The 14,696-nt window shown below is 50.8% G+C and overlaps 1 protein-coding gene across 1 annotated transcript in view; it reads right to left on the reverse strand.

Moving 5' to 3' along the window:
- Positions 1-14,696, reverse strand: part of MOSMO (modulator of smoothened) — a 39,924-nt gene that overhangs the window by 8,916 nt on the left and 16,312 nt on the right. The window contains exon 2 of the mRNA XM_066275897.1: positions 1,336-1,548. Within this exon, the coding sequence (XP_066131994.1) occupies positions 1,336-1,548 (213 nt within the window). The remainder of the gene's footprint in view (positions 1-1,335; positions 1,549-14,696) is intronic.

The following is a 14,696-nucleotide window of genomic DNA, read 5'->3' on the forward strand; positions in this document are numbered from 1 at the left end:
ACCGGCCACCTCTGTGCTTGGGCCGACACTCTAACCAACTGAGCCATCTGGACAGGGCACAATATTCATTTTGTAACCTGAGATGACGTCCAGGCACTGAAGAGAAAGTTAAACCCTACAGGATGGTGTCAGCACCGTCACTCCACCTGACAGCAGGGTTCTCAACAGGACCCTGTGGCCGTTTGGGGCCAGAGAGGTCTTTGCTGTGGGCAGTCCTGTGCATGTCCTGTGTGTGTCCTGTGCGTGTCCTGTGCAGGGTGTGTACAGCATCCCTGGCCTCAACTCACGAGGTGTCAGGAGCATCCCCTACTTGTGACAACCAAGTCTGTTTCCAGACATTGGTTAGGAATCACCTGGGGGTGCCTGACCGGGCGGTGGCGCAGCGGATAGAGCGTTGGACTGGGATCCTGAGGACCGAGGTTCGAGACCCTGAGCACGGGCTCATCTGGTTTGAGCAAAAGCTCACCAGCTTGGACTCAAGGTTGCTGGCTTGAGCAAGGGGTCACTGGCTTGGCTGGAGCCCCCGGGGTCAAGGCACATATGAGAAAGCAATCAATGAACAACTAAGGTGTCGCAATGCGCAACGAAAAACTGATGATTGATGCTTCTCATCTCTCCATTCCTGTCTGTCTGTCCCTGTCTATCCCTCTCTGTTTCTGGAAAAAAAAAAAAAAAAAGGATCACCTGGGGCAAAGCAGCTTTAGAGAGAGAGAGGCAAGAAGGTGGAACCACAAAAAATAACTTTTCTTTGTGCATTTTTGTTTCAACTTGGGAGAAGCCTCTCACATGCTCTAAAATTAAGCCAATTCTGCCATATATAAATATGTCACAGCCCTGGGCATTAGTGAACGGAGTGAGAAATGCTGAGAAACAATTATTAAATATCAAATGTGTTGGTTCTTCCATGGTCACACACAACTGACAGAAGAAACTAAAAATCAGGGGTATAAAAAAGTACAGCAGCACCTGTACCAAATTTACATTTGTTATATTTTTTTGTCTAGATTTATCTTTATTGGATAGAAGATACCAATACCTTCAAGAAGAGGAAAGACTCAGGCTAGCGGCAGCTACGAGTCACAGACCTGGAACACTCATGTCACAGTGTGAGCAAAAAAAATAAAAATTTTTTAAATAGCATTTCATACGAAGCAAGGTTTTGGAGGTCCTGGTCTGGTGGGGGTTCTGAAGAACCGATGTGGGGCTATGTGGGTACTGCCGGCCACATGCAGGCGGTGCTCTTGGTGGTTACGCAGCCCTTATCACTAATTCTTGCTGCCCTCATAGAGACCACATGCCTCCTAGACAAACGACCGAGCACAACAGATTACTTACTTCCAGTGAATGCTATCCATCGGGCATATTTTGTAGCTTCTCTTCGCCAGTGGGAAGCCACCAGCAAACCACATGTAACAGTCAATGAAATGATTCCCAAGATGATAAAAAACAGGGTGGTGACCCACTCCGGGGGTAGCCGCGGTGGGATGCACGTCCGTTCTCGTCCGTGGATTGTCTGACACTGCCGCACGAGGCCCACCGTGAGTGCTCCTGGGGAGATGGGAAAGAGGGGGACCTTTTAGTGGCTCTGTCGTATGCAGGGGATAGTCCCCAAGACCCCTGCCTGCCCTTCTTAGAGCAAGCGTCCTTCTCTCCACAGGGGTCGCTCACGCACTATATTCCACTGAGCCCCCTCTGCAGCAGAATGCTGTGATTCGTAAGGCGGCTTAACTTACAGAGTGAACTTAAAAAAAACAACATCACAAAGCCATGAAACGTTTAATCATTCACTAAGCAAGTGCTTTTCTGAATACTGTGTCAGCCGGGCATTGTTCCTAGGCTCCCGGAGGGGAACAGTGAACGAGAGGGAGGAGGTTCCTGCTCGGAACTTGTGTATTCCGGTGCCGAGACGCACCGCACGCCCCTTCACCTTGGCTAGGGAGAAAAACACTTTTCAGGAGACGAAGGCAAGCTTAAACACATACTGTATTTTATTAAGTAACACACCATGGGGTTCAGAATACTTTTTTTTCTTATTTTTCTCCTTAAAACCCTAGGTGTGTCTTACGGTCAGGTGCGTCTTATAGAGTGAAAACTACGGTATGTTTAAGCGTAATACAAAAGTCATATTAAATAATGAAATAAATTAGAACCAATATATTTTTATCCAAATTAAGTGGTCTAAGAATATTACAGAAAGAAAATGGGAAAACCAGTAAGTCCCACCTCACCCCCGGCTTGGTAAGTTCACCCATTTCTGTAGAGGGAACAGTGTTTACAGCCGCCACACCACTGCCGGACGCTTGGCCGGAAAAGCAGGCAGGCACGATGGTGACGTGAAGTACCTCCCCTCTCCTTGTCCACTCAAATAACAGAAAAGCAATTTTTGTGACACGTTGAGTGCTGCTTTTACACCAACGTGTTCTCAGGAAAAACCGAAGGAGCCCCTCTATCAAAGGTGGGGTGCATCACTTTGTAGAAACCCAGCTGAAGGAAGGTGAAACGGTAATTATCTTCTTCCCCACTAAGAACAAAATGTTACTTTTGTGTAAAAACTATCTCCCCCCTTTCAAGGCAAATGCAAATGAGAAAACTGCTGTGAAAATGACAGAGAAAGAAGTTTCTGGAGCCACAGACAACGTTTATTTTCTCAATGTGAACAACAGCACAGCACTTGCCTAGGACAAGTGCCTGTTGTTTTTTTAGGACCGCAGTAAAACCCGCAGAGGCATTCTGGGGGGCTGCCTGGAGGAGGAGGCAGACCAGGGTGGGTGCGTGCACACAGACATGGGGGGCGGGGGAGGTGTGGGTGGGGCTCTTGGAAGCAGAGGTTTTCCTGCAACTTCTGGTTTCATGGATACATGTTTAGAAACAGGGCAATGTGTTCAAAGAAAATGAAGCCAAAAAAAAAAAAAAATCAATTCTGCTCTCAAAACTGAATTATACTCTTTTTTCTTCTTTCTCCTACTGATCTCCGACTCTCCCTCTCTCAGGAGAATGGAAGAAGGCACCTCCAACAAGTCCCTTTTTCTCTCAAATCACCTAAAAGCCAGGAGCACCCAGAGGAGCGCAGCGTGGTGGCTAAGGGATCGTGCCAGGAGGGGGTGAAGGGGCAGAGAGGGGCAGAGTCGTCACCTCCGCCTGTCGCCACCACACTCCTCCCAGCAGCTGCCGGGGGCGGAGCCATTCCCAGACCAGAGCAGCGCGGCAGGTCAGTGTTGTCCCCGTACGCCCGGGTTCCGGGTGAGCCCTGGTCGGGGATCACATCAGAATCAACCAGTGAATGCGTCATAAAAACGCATAAAGCAGGACAACCCCCGTCCCACCCGCTCTGAGAGCAAGGAAAAGTCAGTTGTGACCATCACCACCCTTCAAGTACAGTGGCAACTGCTTGCAGTAAGAAAAGGGAGGAGGGCCCTGGCCGGTTGGCTCAGCGGTAGAGCGTTGGTCTGGAGTGCGGGGGACCCGGGTTCGATTCCCGGCCAGGGCACATAGGAGAAGCGCCCATCTGCTTCTCCACCCCCCCCCTCCTTCCTCTCTGTCTCTCTCTTCCCCTCCCGCAGCCAAGGCTCCATTGGAGCAAAGATGGCCCGGGCACTGGGGATGGCTCCTTGGCCTCTGCCCCAGGCCCTGGAGGGGCAGAGCATCGCCCCCTGGTGGGCAGAGCATCGCCCCTGGTGGGCATGCCGGGTGGATCCCGGTCGGGCGCATGCGGGAGTCTGTCTCTCCCCGTTTCCAGCTTCAGAAATTAAAAAAAAAAAGAAAGAAAAGGGAGGAGGATGAGAGCAAGCACTGGGGGTTTGCACAACTGTTCTCCCACTGAAAGATGAAAAGTTTCCTCGAGGGGAAACATAGTGTTTCTTACTATGATAAAGCATTATTATGCTGCAATTTTGGAAATAAAGAAGGCTTTTAGGACAGAACTCAAGAACCCCTAACAGGGCCTGACCTGTGGTGGCACAGTGGATTAAGCGTCGACCAAAACGCTGAGGACGCCGGTTCAAAACCCTGCACTTGTCTGGTCAAGGCACATATGGAGTTGATGCTTCCTGCTCTTCCCCCCTTTCTCTCTCTCTCTCTCCTCTCTAAAATGAATAATAATAATAATAAAAAGAACTAACAGGAAATTGCTCCTGATCACTCAGCAAAAGGCCTCTAACAAATGACCCTCTGTGGTCCCATTCCCTTCAGAAAAGCTGACTGCTATAAGAATAAACAGGCAGCCTGACCAGGCAGTGGCGCAGTGGATAGAGCGTCGGACTGGGATGCCGAGGACTCAGGTTCAAGACCCCGAGGTCGCCAGCTTGAACGTGGGCTCATCTGGTTTGAGCAAAAGCTCACCAACTTGGACCCAAGGTTGCTGGCTTGAGCAAGGGGTCACTCAGTCTGCTGAAGGCCCGTGGTCAAAGGCACATATGAGAGGGCAATCAATGAACAACTAAGATGTCGCAATGCGCAACAAAAAACTAATGACTGATGCTTCTCATCTCTCTGTTCCTGTCTATCCCTCTCTGTCTCTGTTAAAAAAAAAAAAAAAAAAAAGAATGAACAGGCAACGAGAGACCCTTTGACAAAAAAATGTAACACTGAGGATTCTGATGATGGCCACAACATTCTTCACAACTTAAGATACATGGAAAGCATCCCATGGAGACTCTATAAGCCAGTGGGCTTTGACTCACATTTGAGAATTATTTTTGCTGGCAGTTATTTAAAACTGTAGTTCAGTCAATTATTCTCAGAACACCTCTCCTTCAAAACGGGTCTGAGCACAGTCTGCTGCCTCTCCTTCCGGCTGGTGGGCAGGGCGGGGCGGGGCGCAAACTGAACTCTGTGGGCCCGCAGACCGTGCAACTCGGAGCAGGACTCTCCTCGCTCCTCTCCTGCCCGCGTGCCACACCACGTGAGTACAAGCAGAACCAGTCAGAAAATGAAGATGAGGGCCGTGCCTTCTACACACCAAATGGGAATAAGTAACCTGACAGATGGTCAGCCTTGAAAAGAGAGTTATGGCTCCTCTCGAGACAGAGGTCCGCATCGCTGAGAGCTGGAAGAGAAGGAAGCTGACGCCAGCACACACCGGAAGGAGGAGGGAGCTGATGCCAACACACACCGGAAGGAGAAGGGAGCTGGCGCCAGCACACACCGGAAGGAGAAGGGAGCTGGCGCCAGCACACACAGGAGGAGGGAGCAGGCGCCAGCACACACGGGAAGGAGAGGGAGCTGGAGCCAGCACACACCGGAAGGAGAAGGGAGCTGGCGCCAGCACACACAGGAAGGAGGAGGGAGCAGGCGCCAGCACACACCGGAAGGAGAAGGGAGCTGGCGCCAGCACACACCGGAAAGAGGAGGGAGCCGGGGCCTGCACACACCGGAAGGAGAAGGGAGCCGGCGCCAGCACACACGGGAAGGAGAAGGAAGCCGGCGCCAGCACACACCGGAAGGAGGAGGGAGCCTGCACCCGCACACACCGGAAGGAGGGGGGAGCCGGCGCCCGCACACACTGGAAGGAGAGGGAGCTGGAGCCAGCACACAGGAAGGAGGAGGGAGCAGGCACCAACACACACCGGAAGGAGAAGGGAGCAGGCGCCAGCACACACGGGAAGGAGAAGGGAGCTGGCACTCACACACCCCGGAAGGAGAAGGGAGCTGGCTCCAGCACACACGGGAAGGAGAGGGAGCAGGCGCCAGCACACACCTGAGGAAGGGAGCCGGGGCCTGCACACACCGGAAGGAGAAGGGAGCCGGCGCCAGCACACACGGGAAGGAGAAGGAAGCCGGCGCCAGCACACACCGGAAGGAGGAGGGAGCCTGCACCCGCACACACCGGAAGGAGGGGGGAGCCGGCGCCCGCACACACGGGAAGGAGAGGGAGCTGGAGCCAGCACACAGGAAGGAGGAGGGAGCAGGCGCCAGCACACACCGGAAGGAGAAGGGAGCTGGCGCCAGCACACACAGGAAGGAGGAGGGAGCAGGCACCAACACACACCGGAAGGAGGAGGGAGCCGGAGCCAGCACACAGGAAGGAGAAGGGAGCCGGCGCCAGCACACACCGGAAGGAGAAGGGAGCCGGCGCCAGCACACACCGGAAGGAGAAGGGAGCTGGCGCCAGCACACAACGGAAGGAGGAGGGAGCCGGCGCCAGCACACACCGGAAGGAGAAGGGAGCCGGCGCCAGCACACACCGGAAGGAGGAGGGAGCCGGCGCCAGCACACACCGGAAGGAGAAGGGAGCTGGCACTCACACACCCCGGAAGGAGAAGGGAGCTGGCGCCAGCACACACCGGAAGGCACGCTGTCCACAGGAAAGTCAATCCACCAATGTGTATTTTATTGAGGGTCTTCCATGTGCTTGGCACTGTTGTCTGGCCAGGGATCCCAAAACTAACACCGTCACGCTTCCGCTGAAAATAGACTTTCCTTAAATACATGATTCGAGGGCTGCTGCGAACAGTGGTTCGTCCATACTGCTGCTAAGAGTCAGGTTCTTGACTAGGACTCCGGGTCAACATAATTCACGACGCACGCGTGTGCCGTCCGTGCGTTCTGAGGAAAGGGATCTGCAAAGGTAATGGGGCTGCTACCGTGAGATCTTCTCAAGCGCAGCCGGTGCACCCACTTCCCAGCTCCTTAAATTTCATCTTTTACCTCAGAGAATCACCGCCTGACCTTTTCCTTACACTGACTCATCAAGATCTGTCATCTCTCCCAAATTCTCTAGACACTGTTTGTATCACACACCTGGGCGCTTGATTTAAAGGTAGCTTCTTTTTATCCCAAACAGAAAAATGGGCTTTTCAGTAGAGAACCGAACCCTCTGGCGGAGGGCACGAAGCAGAATTCATAGGCACGGGCTGAAGGTAGACAAGAAACCAGTTCTATTGAAACCACCCGCATTCACAGGCCCCGCAGGAACCTCTCCGTGTGACTCCCTGGCGCCCCAGCGCGGCCCCAGCTGATTTCTGTTTGACCAGCAAGTCTTTTTTTTTTAATAAATTTTTTTTTATTTATTCATTTTTTAGAGAGGAGAGAGAGAGAGAGAGAGAGAGAGAGAGAGGAGGAGGAGCTGGAAGCATCAACTCCCATATGTGCCTTGACCAGGCAAGCCTGGGGATTCAAACCGGCGACCTCAGCATTTCCAGGTCGAGGCTTTATCCACTGCGCCACCACAGGTCAGGCGTTTCAGCTTCTTAAAGGGCCTGTGGTTCCGCCCCCCAAACCATCCGGCCCTCCTCCCTCCGCACGTCCCTCCTCCCCGGACACAGCACGTGCAGCTGTTTCCTAGGTAACCAATGCAGCCGAACCAAAGACGTGCAGGCAGTGAAAGCAAGCAAACCAGGCCTCACAGCGTCCCACCCACGCCTCGAATCTCCCGTGGGGGGGGCACACACCGCAGGAGCTCACACTGAACGCTGCCCTGCTCGGTGGGGTGCGCCAACTAAGGATTTTCCACACCGTCTCCTAGAGACCAGACCCTGCTGAACGACTGAGTGCAGCCGGTCTGAGCGGGCCTGCTGCCCCGTGAGGAGGACTGCCAGCCAGGCCTGCGTGTCAGCACCACCCGAGAAAGCTGTGTCACTGGAGGGCTGAAACTCGGGGCTGCAGAGCAGAGGCCCGTGACCCACCAGCCTGTCAGCACCGCGTGAGGTGCACGGCCGCCCGGCCCAGAGTGCAGCTGAGCGCCCTGCTTTCCGCGGGCGGTCAGTCTTCATGGTCCTGAGGACCCGTGTCCCTGTGATTTCACTACCCCCCCTCCCCCGCTGTTCTCAAGATTTCCTTCTTGTCTTTGGGTTTTGACTATGATGTGTTTCGGTGTGGACCGCTTTGATTCTACCCTACCTGGAATTTGTTGAGATTTTTCAATATGCAGATTAGCTTTTCATCCAGGTTGGAGATGTGGGGCATTGTCTGTTTAAATAGCCCTACTGCCCCTACTGCCCCTCCTCTCGCTCTTCGGGACGCCGGGCATGTGTGTGCTGGGACACGGGGTGCCGGCTCAGGGCTCCCACGCTCTCTCCTGCCTGCTCTCGGGTGAGACCCCCGCGCGCTCCTGCCTTCGTCTGCTGGCCCCTCTGCCCGTCTGCATCTCGGGTGGTGTGCTTCCGAACTCCAGAATTTCTGTTTTCTTTTTGTAATTCCCACCTCTCTTTATTACATATTCTCTGTGTGGTGGACACTGTTTTCTTTTTTAGTGTTTAATCGATTTTAGAGAGAGACAGGAACATCAGTCTGTTCCCGTATGTGCCCTGACCGGGGACTGAACCAGCAGCCTCTGCATTCGGGGACGATACTCTAACCAACTGGGCTGCACGGCCAGGGGCGGGCGTGGCTTCCTGTCCCTTCAGTGCTTCATACATGGTTTTCTTTATTTTTGGGTCCATGTTTCTCACAGCTGATTTAACTGCCTAGCAGAGCCAATGTCTGGCTCTCCTCAGAGGCAGTTCCTACCGACCACTTCTACTTTTCCTGGGTATTGGCCGGACCTCCCTGTTTCTTGATGTAACTTGAAATTTAGTTGACAACTAGAAATTTAAAACAACACAATGTGACAGCTAGGGACACCACATTCCTCCCTTCCCCCGGGTTTATCACTGTTCATCTGTGTACTGACTTCCCTAAAGCAGTCCTGCAAGGTGTGTGCTCACTGACGTCACCTGGCAGTCAGCTAGCTGTCGGAACAAGATTTCCCTACGAGCCTCGAACTGGTAGCCGCTCCGCCCCAGCTCCAGTGTCTCTGCATCCACTCCCACGTTCCAGAGGCCACTGACAGCTCGGCCTGAGCAGTCACTCCTGCGTGCGCAGAGCCACCGGCCACTAGAAGTGAGAGGGGAGGGTGCTCACAGGTCTGTCCTGTGGCCCCATTTCTGCTAGTCCTCTTCTCGCATTATGGAGGAGATTTCTGGAGGTCCCTACTCCCCTACCCAGAAGTTAAACCCAACCGGTCCCAGCGCTGCCATACTGGGCAAGTCACTTCATCGTTCTAGGCCGGCTACCGCAGGAAAACATCAGGACGCACCGTGTAGGTTTCTGGGGGAATGAAGTAAGATCGTAAGAAAATACCTGTAAGGCAACTGGAACTGCAGGCGCTGAATGCATGCTTTTACATGCTTTCAGGAAAGGAAATGATGCATTTTTGTTTTAGTTAAAGAAAATACACACACACACACAGGACAGCAATAGACACAATAATTAATACAATAGTACACTCATGAGACTCACATTCCAAAATAAAAAGGGTGACATGTGATGGTTGCTAAGGCTGGTCATGAAAAGTCTCAGGACATCACCCTGCCCACCTGCTTCGGTGTATCATTCAGATGGAAGATTAAGCACTAGGCGAGTTCAGACTTGCTGGAATAAAAGCTCTGGGGACCGAGTGTGCCAGAACGGCAATGCTGAAAACACGGGGGTTGAGAATGCTTTGCGAACAGAGTGGAACTGCAAAATGTTTTGTTAGGTAGCAGATAGCAAATAAAAGTAAAATGATCATTAAGCTTCTTTTTATTTACTTATTTTTATTTTTCAATCATTGTTTACATTTAACACTATTCGATATTAGCCCCAGATGCACAACAAAGCGGCCAGAAAACCAGGGACCCTACAGTGGTGCCGGCCACTGCCTCAGGTATCCGGCCGCCCACACGCAGTCTGTCCAGTTCGCTTTTCCTTCCCCTTCAGCTCGCCTGGCTGTTCTACCCCCATTTAAAACGCAACTCCTCCCAGATGTCTGTAAGTAGGACTGTGGTTAGAGGTTGTGTCTCATTCCACTAATGACTGACATCCAGCACTGTCCTCGTCACACCTGACTCTACTAGCCCAGCTCATGACGCTGGCCTTGGTTCTAACCTACAGACAGGAAACAAATGAGCAGTGAGTTTTCATGTTAAATCTGCTCTGCTGACAAGTACGACAGGGTACCAGGACCTGCCCCGTCCCTCTCCCAGTCACAGACGCTCTCATCCTAGAACACACAGAGAAGTCATCAAAGAGCTCGCCACAGCCTGGCTGTGGGGGGACTTGATGTTTCCTGCCCTCTTCTCTCTCTCTCCCCTCTCTCTAAAACGAATAAATAAAAAATTTTAAAAAGTTTGTCTTTTTTTTTCTTTTCCAAGCGAGAGGAGGGGAGATAGGGAGACTCGCGCATGTGCCCAGACTGGGACCCACTCAGCTGCTCCTGCCTGGGGCCATGCTTGCAATGGTGCTGTCTTGAACGCCTGAGGTGGAGGCTCCACAGAGCCATCCTCAGCACCAGGGCCAATGCGCTGGGACCAACTGAGCCATGGCTGCGGGAGAAGGGGCACAGAGCAGACGGCGCTTCTCCTGTGTGCCCCAACCGGGAATCGAATCCAGGACTTCCACACACTGGGCAGATGCTCTCCCACTGAGCCAACCAGCTGGGGCCAAGAAGTTGTCTTCTGATCCTAACCTACTAAATCTTACTTTGCTTGAACAGGAGTCCTTAAGGTGATCTAACACGCTGACATACAATGGTCTACATCTGTTTATTAATTTTGTGGGGTGGGAAGGGGATGAGAAGTATCAACTCACTGTAGTTGTTCACTGGTTGCTTCCCAGATGTGCCTGGACAGGGCAAGCCCAGGGTTTCGAACCTGAGACCTCAAGAGTTCTAGGTTGATGCTCTATCCACTGTGCCACCACAGGTCAGCTATCTCTGTTTATTTTTTAGAAAGAGAAAGAGAGAGGCAAGGAGAGATAGGCAGAGACAGGAACATCGAGCTGTTCCTGTATGTGCCCTGACAGGAGTTCAAACCAACCACCTCTGCACTTCAGGACAATGCCCCAACCTCCCCTAAATACTAAGGGAGACGGAGAGAGGAAAGAAGAGAGGGGAGGAGGACAGGAAGCATTCATTTGTTGTTCCATTTAGTTGTGCACTCACTGGTTGCTTCCTGTCTGTGCCCTGACTGGGGATTGAACCTGCAACCTTGTCATTTTGGGACAATGCTCTAACTGACTGAGCTAATCAGCCAGGGCCTACATCTGTGTTTGTTTTGTTTTGTTTTTTTCTGTGACCGAGACAGAGAAAGGGACACCTAGGAACAGACAGAGAAGAAGGGAGAGAGATGAGAAGCATCAATTCTTTGTTGTAGTACTTTAATTGTTCAGTGATTGCTTTCTCCTATGTGCCTTGACCAAGGGGCTACAGCAGACCGACTGACCCTTTGCTCAAGCCAGCGACCTTAGGGCCATGTCTACGTCACGCTCAAGCTGGCGACCTCGGGGTTTTGAACCTGGGTCCTCTGCATCCCAGTCCGATGCTCTAGCCACTGCAGCACTGCCTGGTCAGGCATACATCTCTTTTTTGTCTTGTTTTTTTAGACTTATTTATTTTTATTGGAGAGAGAGAGAGGAGAGAGGGGGAGAGAGAGGAAAGAGAGAGAACAGGGGGGAGGAGCAGGAAGCATCAACACCCACATGTGCCTTGACCAGACAAGACCGGGGTTTCGAACCAGAATCTCAGCGTTCCAGGCGGACGCTCTATTCACTGCGCCACCACAGGTCAGGCAGCATATATCTGTTTTAAATAAGAATCACTATATGGTTTTTCAAGTGAGTCAATAAATGATTTTTAAAATTTAAATGAAACTCTCAAAGTATATTTATCTACAGGATGACAAAATACAGTTTCTTGTTTTATGTTACACAATAAGCAAAGAACAGGACTGTAACAAATTATCTTACAGGCCACCTGTGATTATCAGTCACCCTTTGCTTATAGAGCCCTTTAGCTACACTTTGTTACTCACTTCAACTAGTGAGGTCAGGATCATGCTTTGTATGCAGAGTGGGGCAAAAGTAGGCTGACAGTTTGTATGGAAAATAATACAATAATTAATAAATAATGATACAAGAATAGTTGCACATACAACTATAAACGTACTTTTACCTCACCCTGTACTTAGCCAGTTGGGGGAAATCTTCCCTTAGGGCCAAAGAACACATCCTAACTCCCTTAGCAAATGTCAGATGGGGAAAAACCGTTGGCAGAATGCTGATGGTTAAGTGTAATGAGCCATCGTGACTGGAAAACCCCCAGAGGCACGCTGGCTTGGATCCAGGAGCAGCGCCCGCATATACATGGCTGGGCAGGCTGGCCAGCACTCCTTTCTCAGTGCCCCAAGTGGGAGGGGCAGCGACCCAGGTAAGTACCAGGGCACAGGACAGCGTGGACGGAAAAACGGCACAGGCGAGCAGGCGTAACACAGTATCACATCCTGGTTTAAAAAATCAGATTGCTTTTGGGTAAGTAATCAATTATAATATTGTATGTATCCAATGTGGTAAGAGGCTCATCCATTTAGCTGCTTGATAACAAGGGCTCCCACAGGTGCCTATACTGTGGTAGGTGCTCCAGATGAACTAACTTTAATCCTCACAGCCATCTTGCAAGGTGAGAGGTGTTATCCCATTTACAGATAAGTAACATCCTGAAAGCCCCACCGCTGGAACACGGCAGAGCCAGAATCTGAGCTGACTTCTGACTTCAAACCCCCATACTATTTTCATGATAATTTTTTCTTTCTTTTTATTTATTTATTTATTTTAAGTGAGAGGAGGGAGAGAGTGAAACAGACTCCTGCATGCACTCCGACCAGGATCTACCCCGTCAACGCCTGTCTGGGGCCCATGCGCAAACCAATTAATCCAGTGAAAAGGGAAGTGGGAGAGAAGGGAGAGGGGGAGAGAAGCAGATGGTCACTTCTCATGTGAGCCCCGACCGGGGATCAAACCTGGGACTTCCACATGTGGGGCCAACACTCTAGCCACTGAGCCAACCTGCCAGGGCTCACTATAACTTTCTTGATAAAATAATTTTCTAAGAATTCAACATATACCCACTTTTAGTTTAAAGCAAGAGATGGATTCATGAGGATGAAGGAAGAACAAAGAACTATCTTCCAGTTGGCAAAAATAAAGAATGAGCAATCAGGCACTGTTTCGAGCACAAACTAAACATTTATAGCCTGACTGCTGGTGGCGCAGTGGACAGAGCATCAACCCAGGATGCTGAGGTTCCTGGTTCAAAACTTGGAGGTGGCTTCAGTATGCGATCATAAACATGATCCCAGTGTTTTACTGTGCTTGTTGCCTGACCAGGCGGTGGCGCAGTGGATACAGCGTCGGACTGGGATGCAGAAAGACCCAGGTTCGAGACCCCGAGGTCACCAGTTTGAGCGCAGGCTCATCTGGTTTGAGCAAAAGCTCACCAGTGTGGACCCAAGGTCGCTGGCTCGAGCAAAGGGTTACTTGGTCTGCTGAAGGCCCACGGTCAAGGCACATATGAGAAAGCAATCAACGAACAACTAAGGTGTCACAACAAAAAACTGATAATTGATGCTTCTCATCTCTCTCCGTTCCTGTCTGTCTGTCCCTATCTATCCCTCTCTCTGTCTCTGTTAAAACAAAACAAACAGTCTGACCTGTGGTGGCGCAGTGGATAAAGTGTCGACCTGGAAATGCTGAGGTCGCCGGTTCGAAACCCTGGGCTTGCCTGGTCAAGGCACATATGGGAGTTGATGCTTCCAGCTCCTCCCCTTCTCTCTCTCTGTCTCTCCTCTCTCTCTCTCTCTCTCTCTCTCTCTCTCCCTCTCCTCTCTAAAATGAATAAAAAATTTAAAAAATAAAATAAAATAAACGAAACAAAAAAACATGATCCCAAGGTCACTGGCTTGGCTTAATACCCTCCCCCCACCCCCAATCAAGACACATATAAGAAGCAATCAGTGAACTAAAGTGAAGCAAGTATGAATTGCTGATTCTCATCTCTCTCCTTTCTCTCTCTAAATTAAAAACAAAAACAAACAAACAAGACATCTACAGCAAAGCCTGAATTTAAAAGCCAATTCAACATAGGTACTCTTCAGGTCAAAACCAGTTTGCATTGTTTCATATCCTAACTAGCAGTCAGAATACTGCCTTTTTCCTTCCTCCATCCATCCATGGGGATACTCCAACAAACTGTAATAACCGTACTAGCCAGGACTAATGGCCCCTACCATGGGCCAGAAAGCATAGTCAGGTAGAGCATCATCCTGATACTCCTGAGGTTGCAGGTTCGATCCCCAGTCAGGGCACATACAAGAATCAACCAATGAACGTATAAATAAGTGGACAACAAATCAATGTTTCTCTCTTCCTCCCTCTCTCTAATCAATACATTAAAAGGAAGACGACGCACTGGATCCGGCCTCTTCTGAGTCACCTTGGGGGAGGGGTCATCTGTCCATTACCAGTCCTTGTCTCGCGCCTGCCCACTTCCCACCATCCGCCACACGCAGTGCACCCACATGCGTGCACACACACACCTCCCTCTGCTAAGTTAACACAATCACCAGTTACACGTCAGGAAATCTCTTACTGAACATACATTTTCTTTAAATTCTCTTTTCCTCTGACAGAGCAAATGTAAGTAAAATATGACTCAAAATACTGTTTACAGATGTAAGAAGAATCTCAGTGAAACACCTATATTACATAGAAGGGAACTCATTTGCTTTAAAATCAAATTAAAGGAGCAGAGAGCCTGACCAGGTGGTGGTGTGGTGGATAGAGTGTCGGCCTAGGATGCTAAGGACCCAGGTTCAAAACCCCAAGGTGGCCAGCTCGAGTGCAGGATCGCTGGCTTGAGCCCACAGGTCTCTGCTTTGAAGCCCAAGGTCACTAGCTCGAGCAAGGGG

The sequence above is a fragment of the Saccopteryx bilineata genome, chromosome 4 (genome assembly GCF_036850765.1).
Source record: "Saccopteryx bilineata isolate mSacBil1 chromosome 4, mSacBil1_pri_phased_curated, whole genome shotgun sequence".
NCBI lineage: Eukaryota > Metazoa > Chordata > Mammalia > Chiroptera > Emballonuridae > Saccopteryx > Saccopteryx bilineata.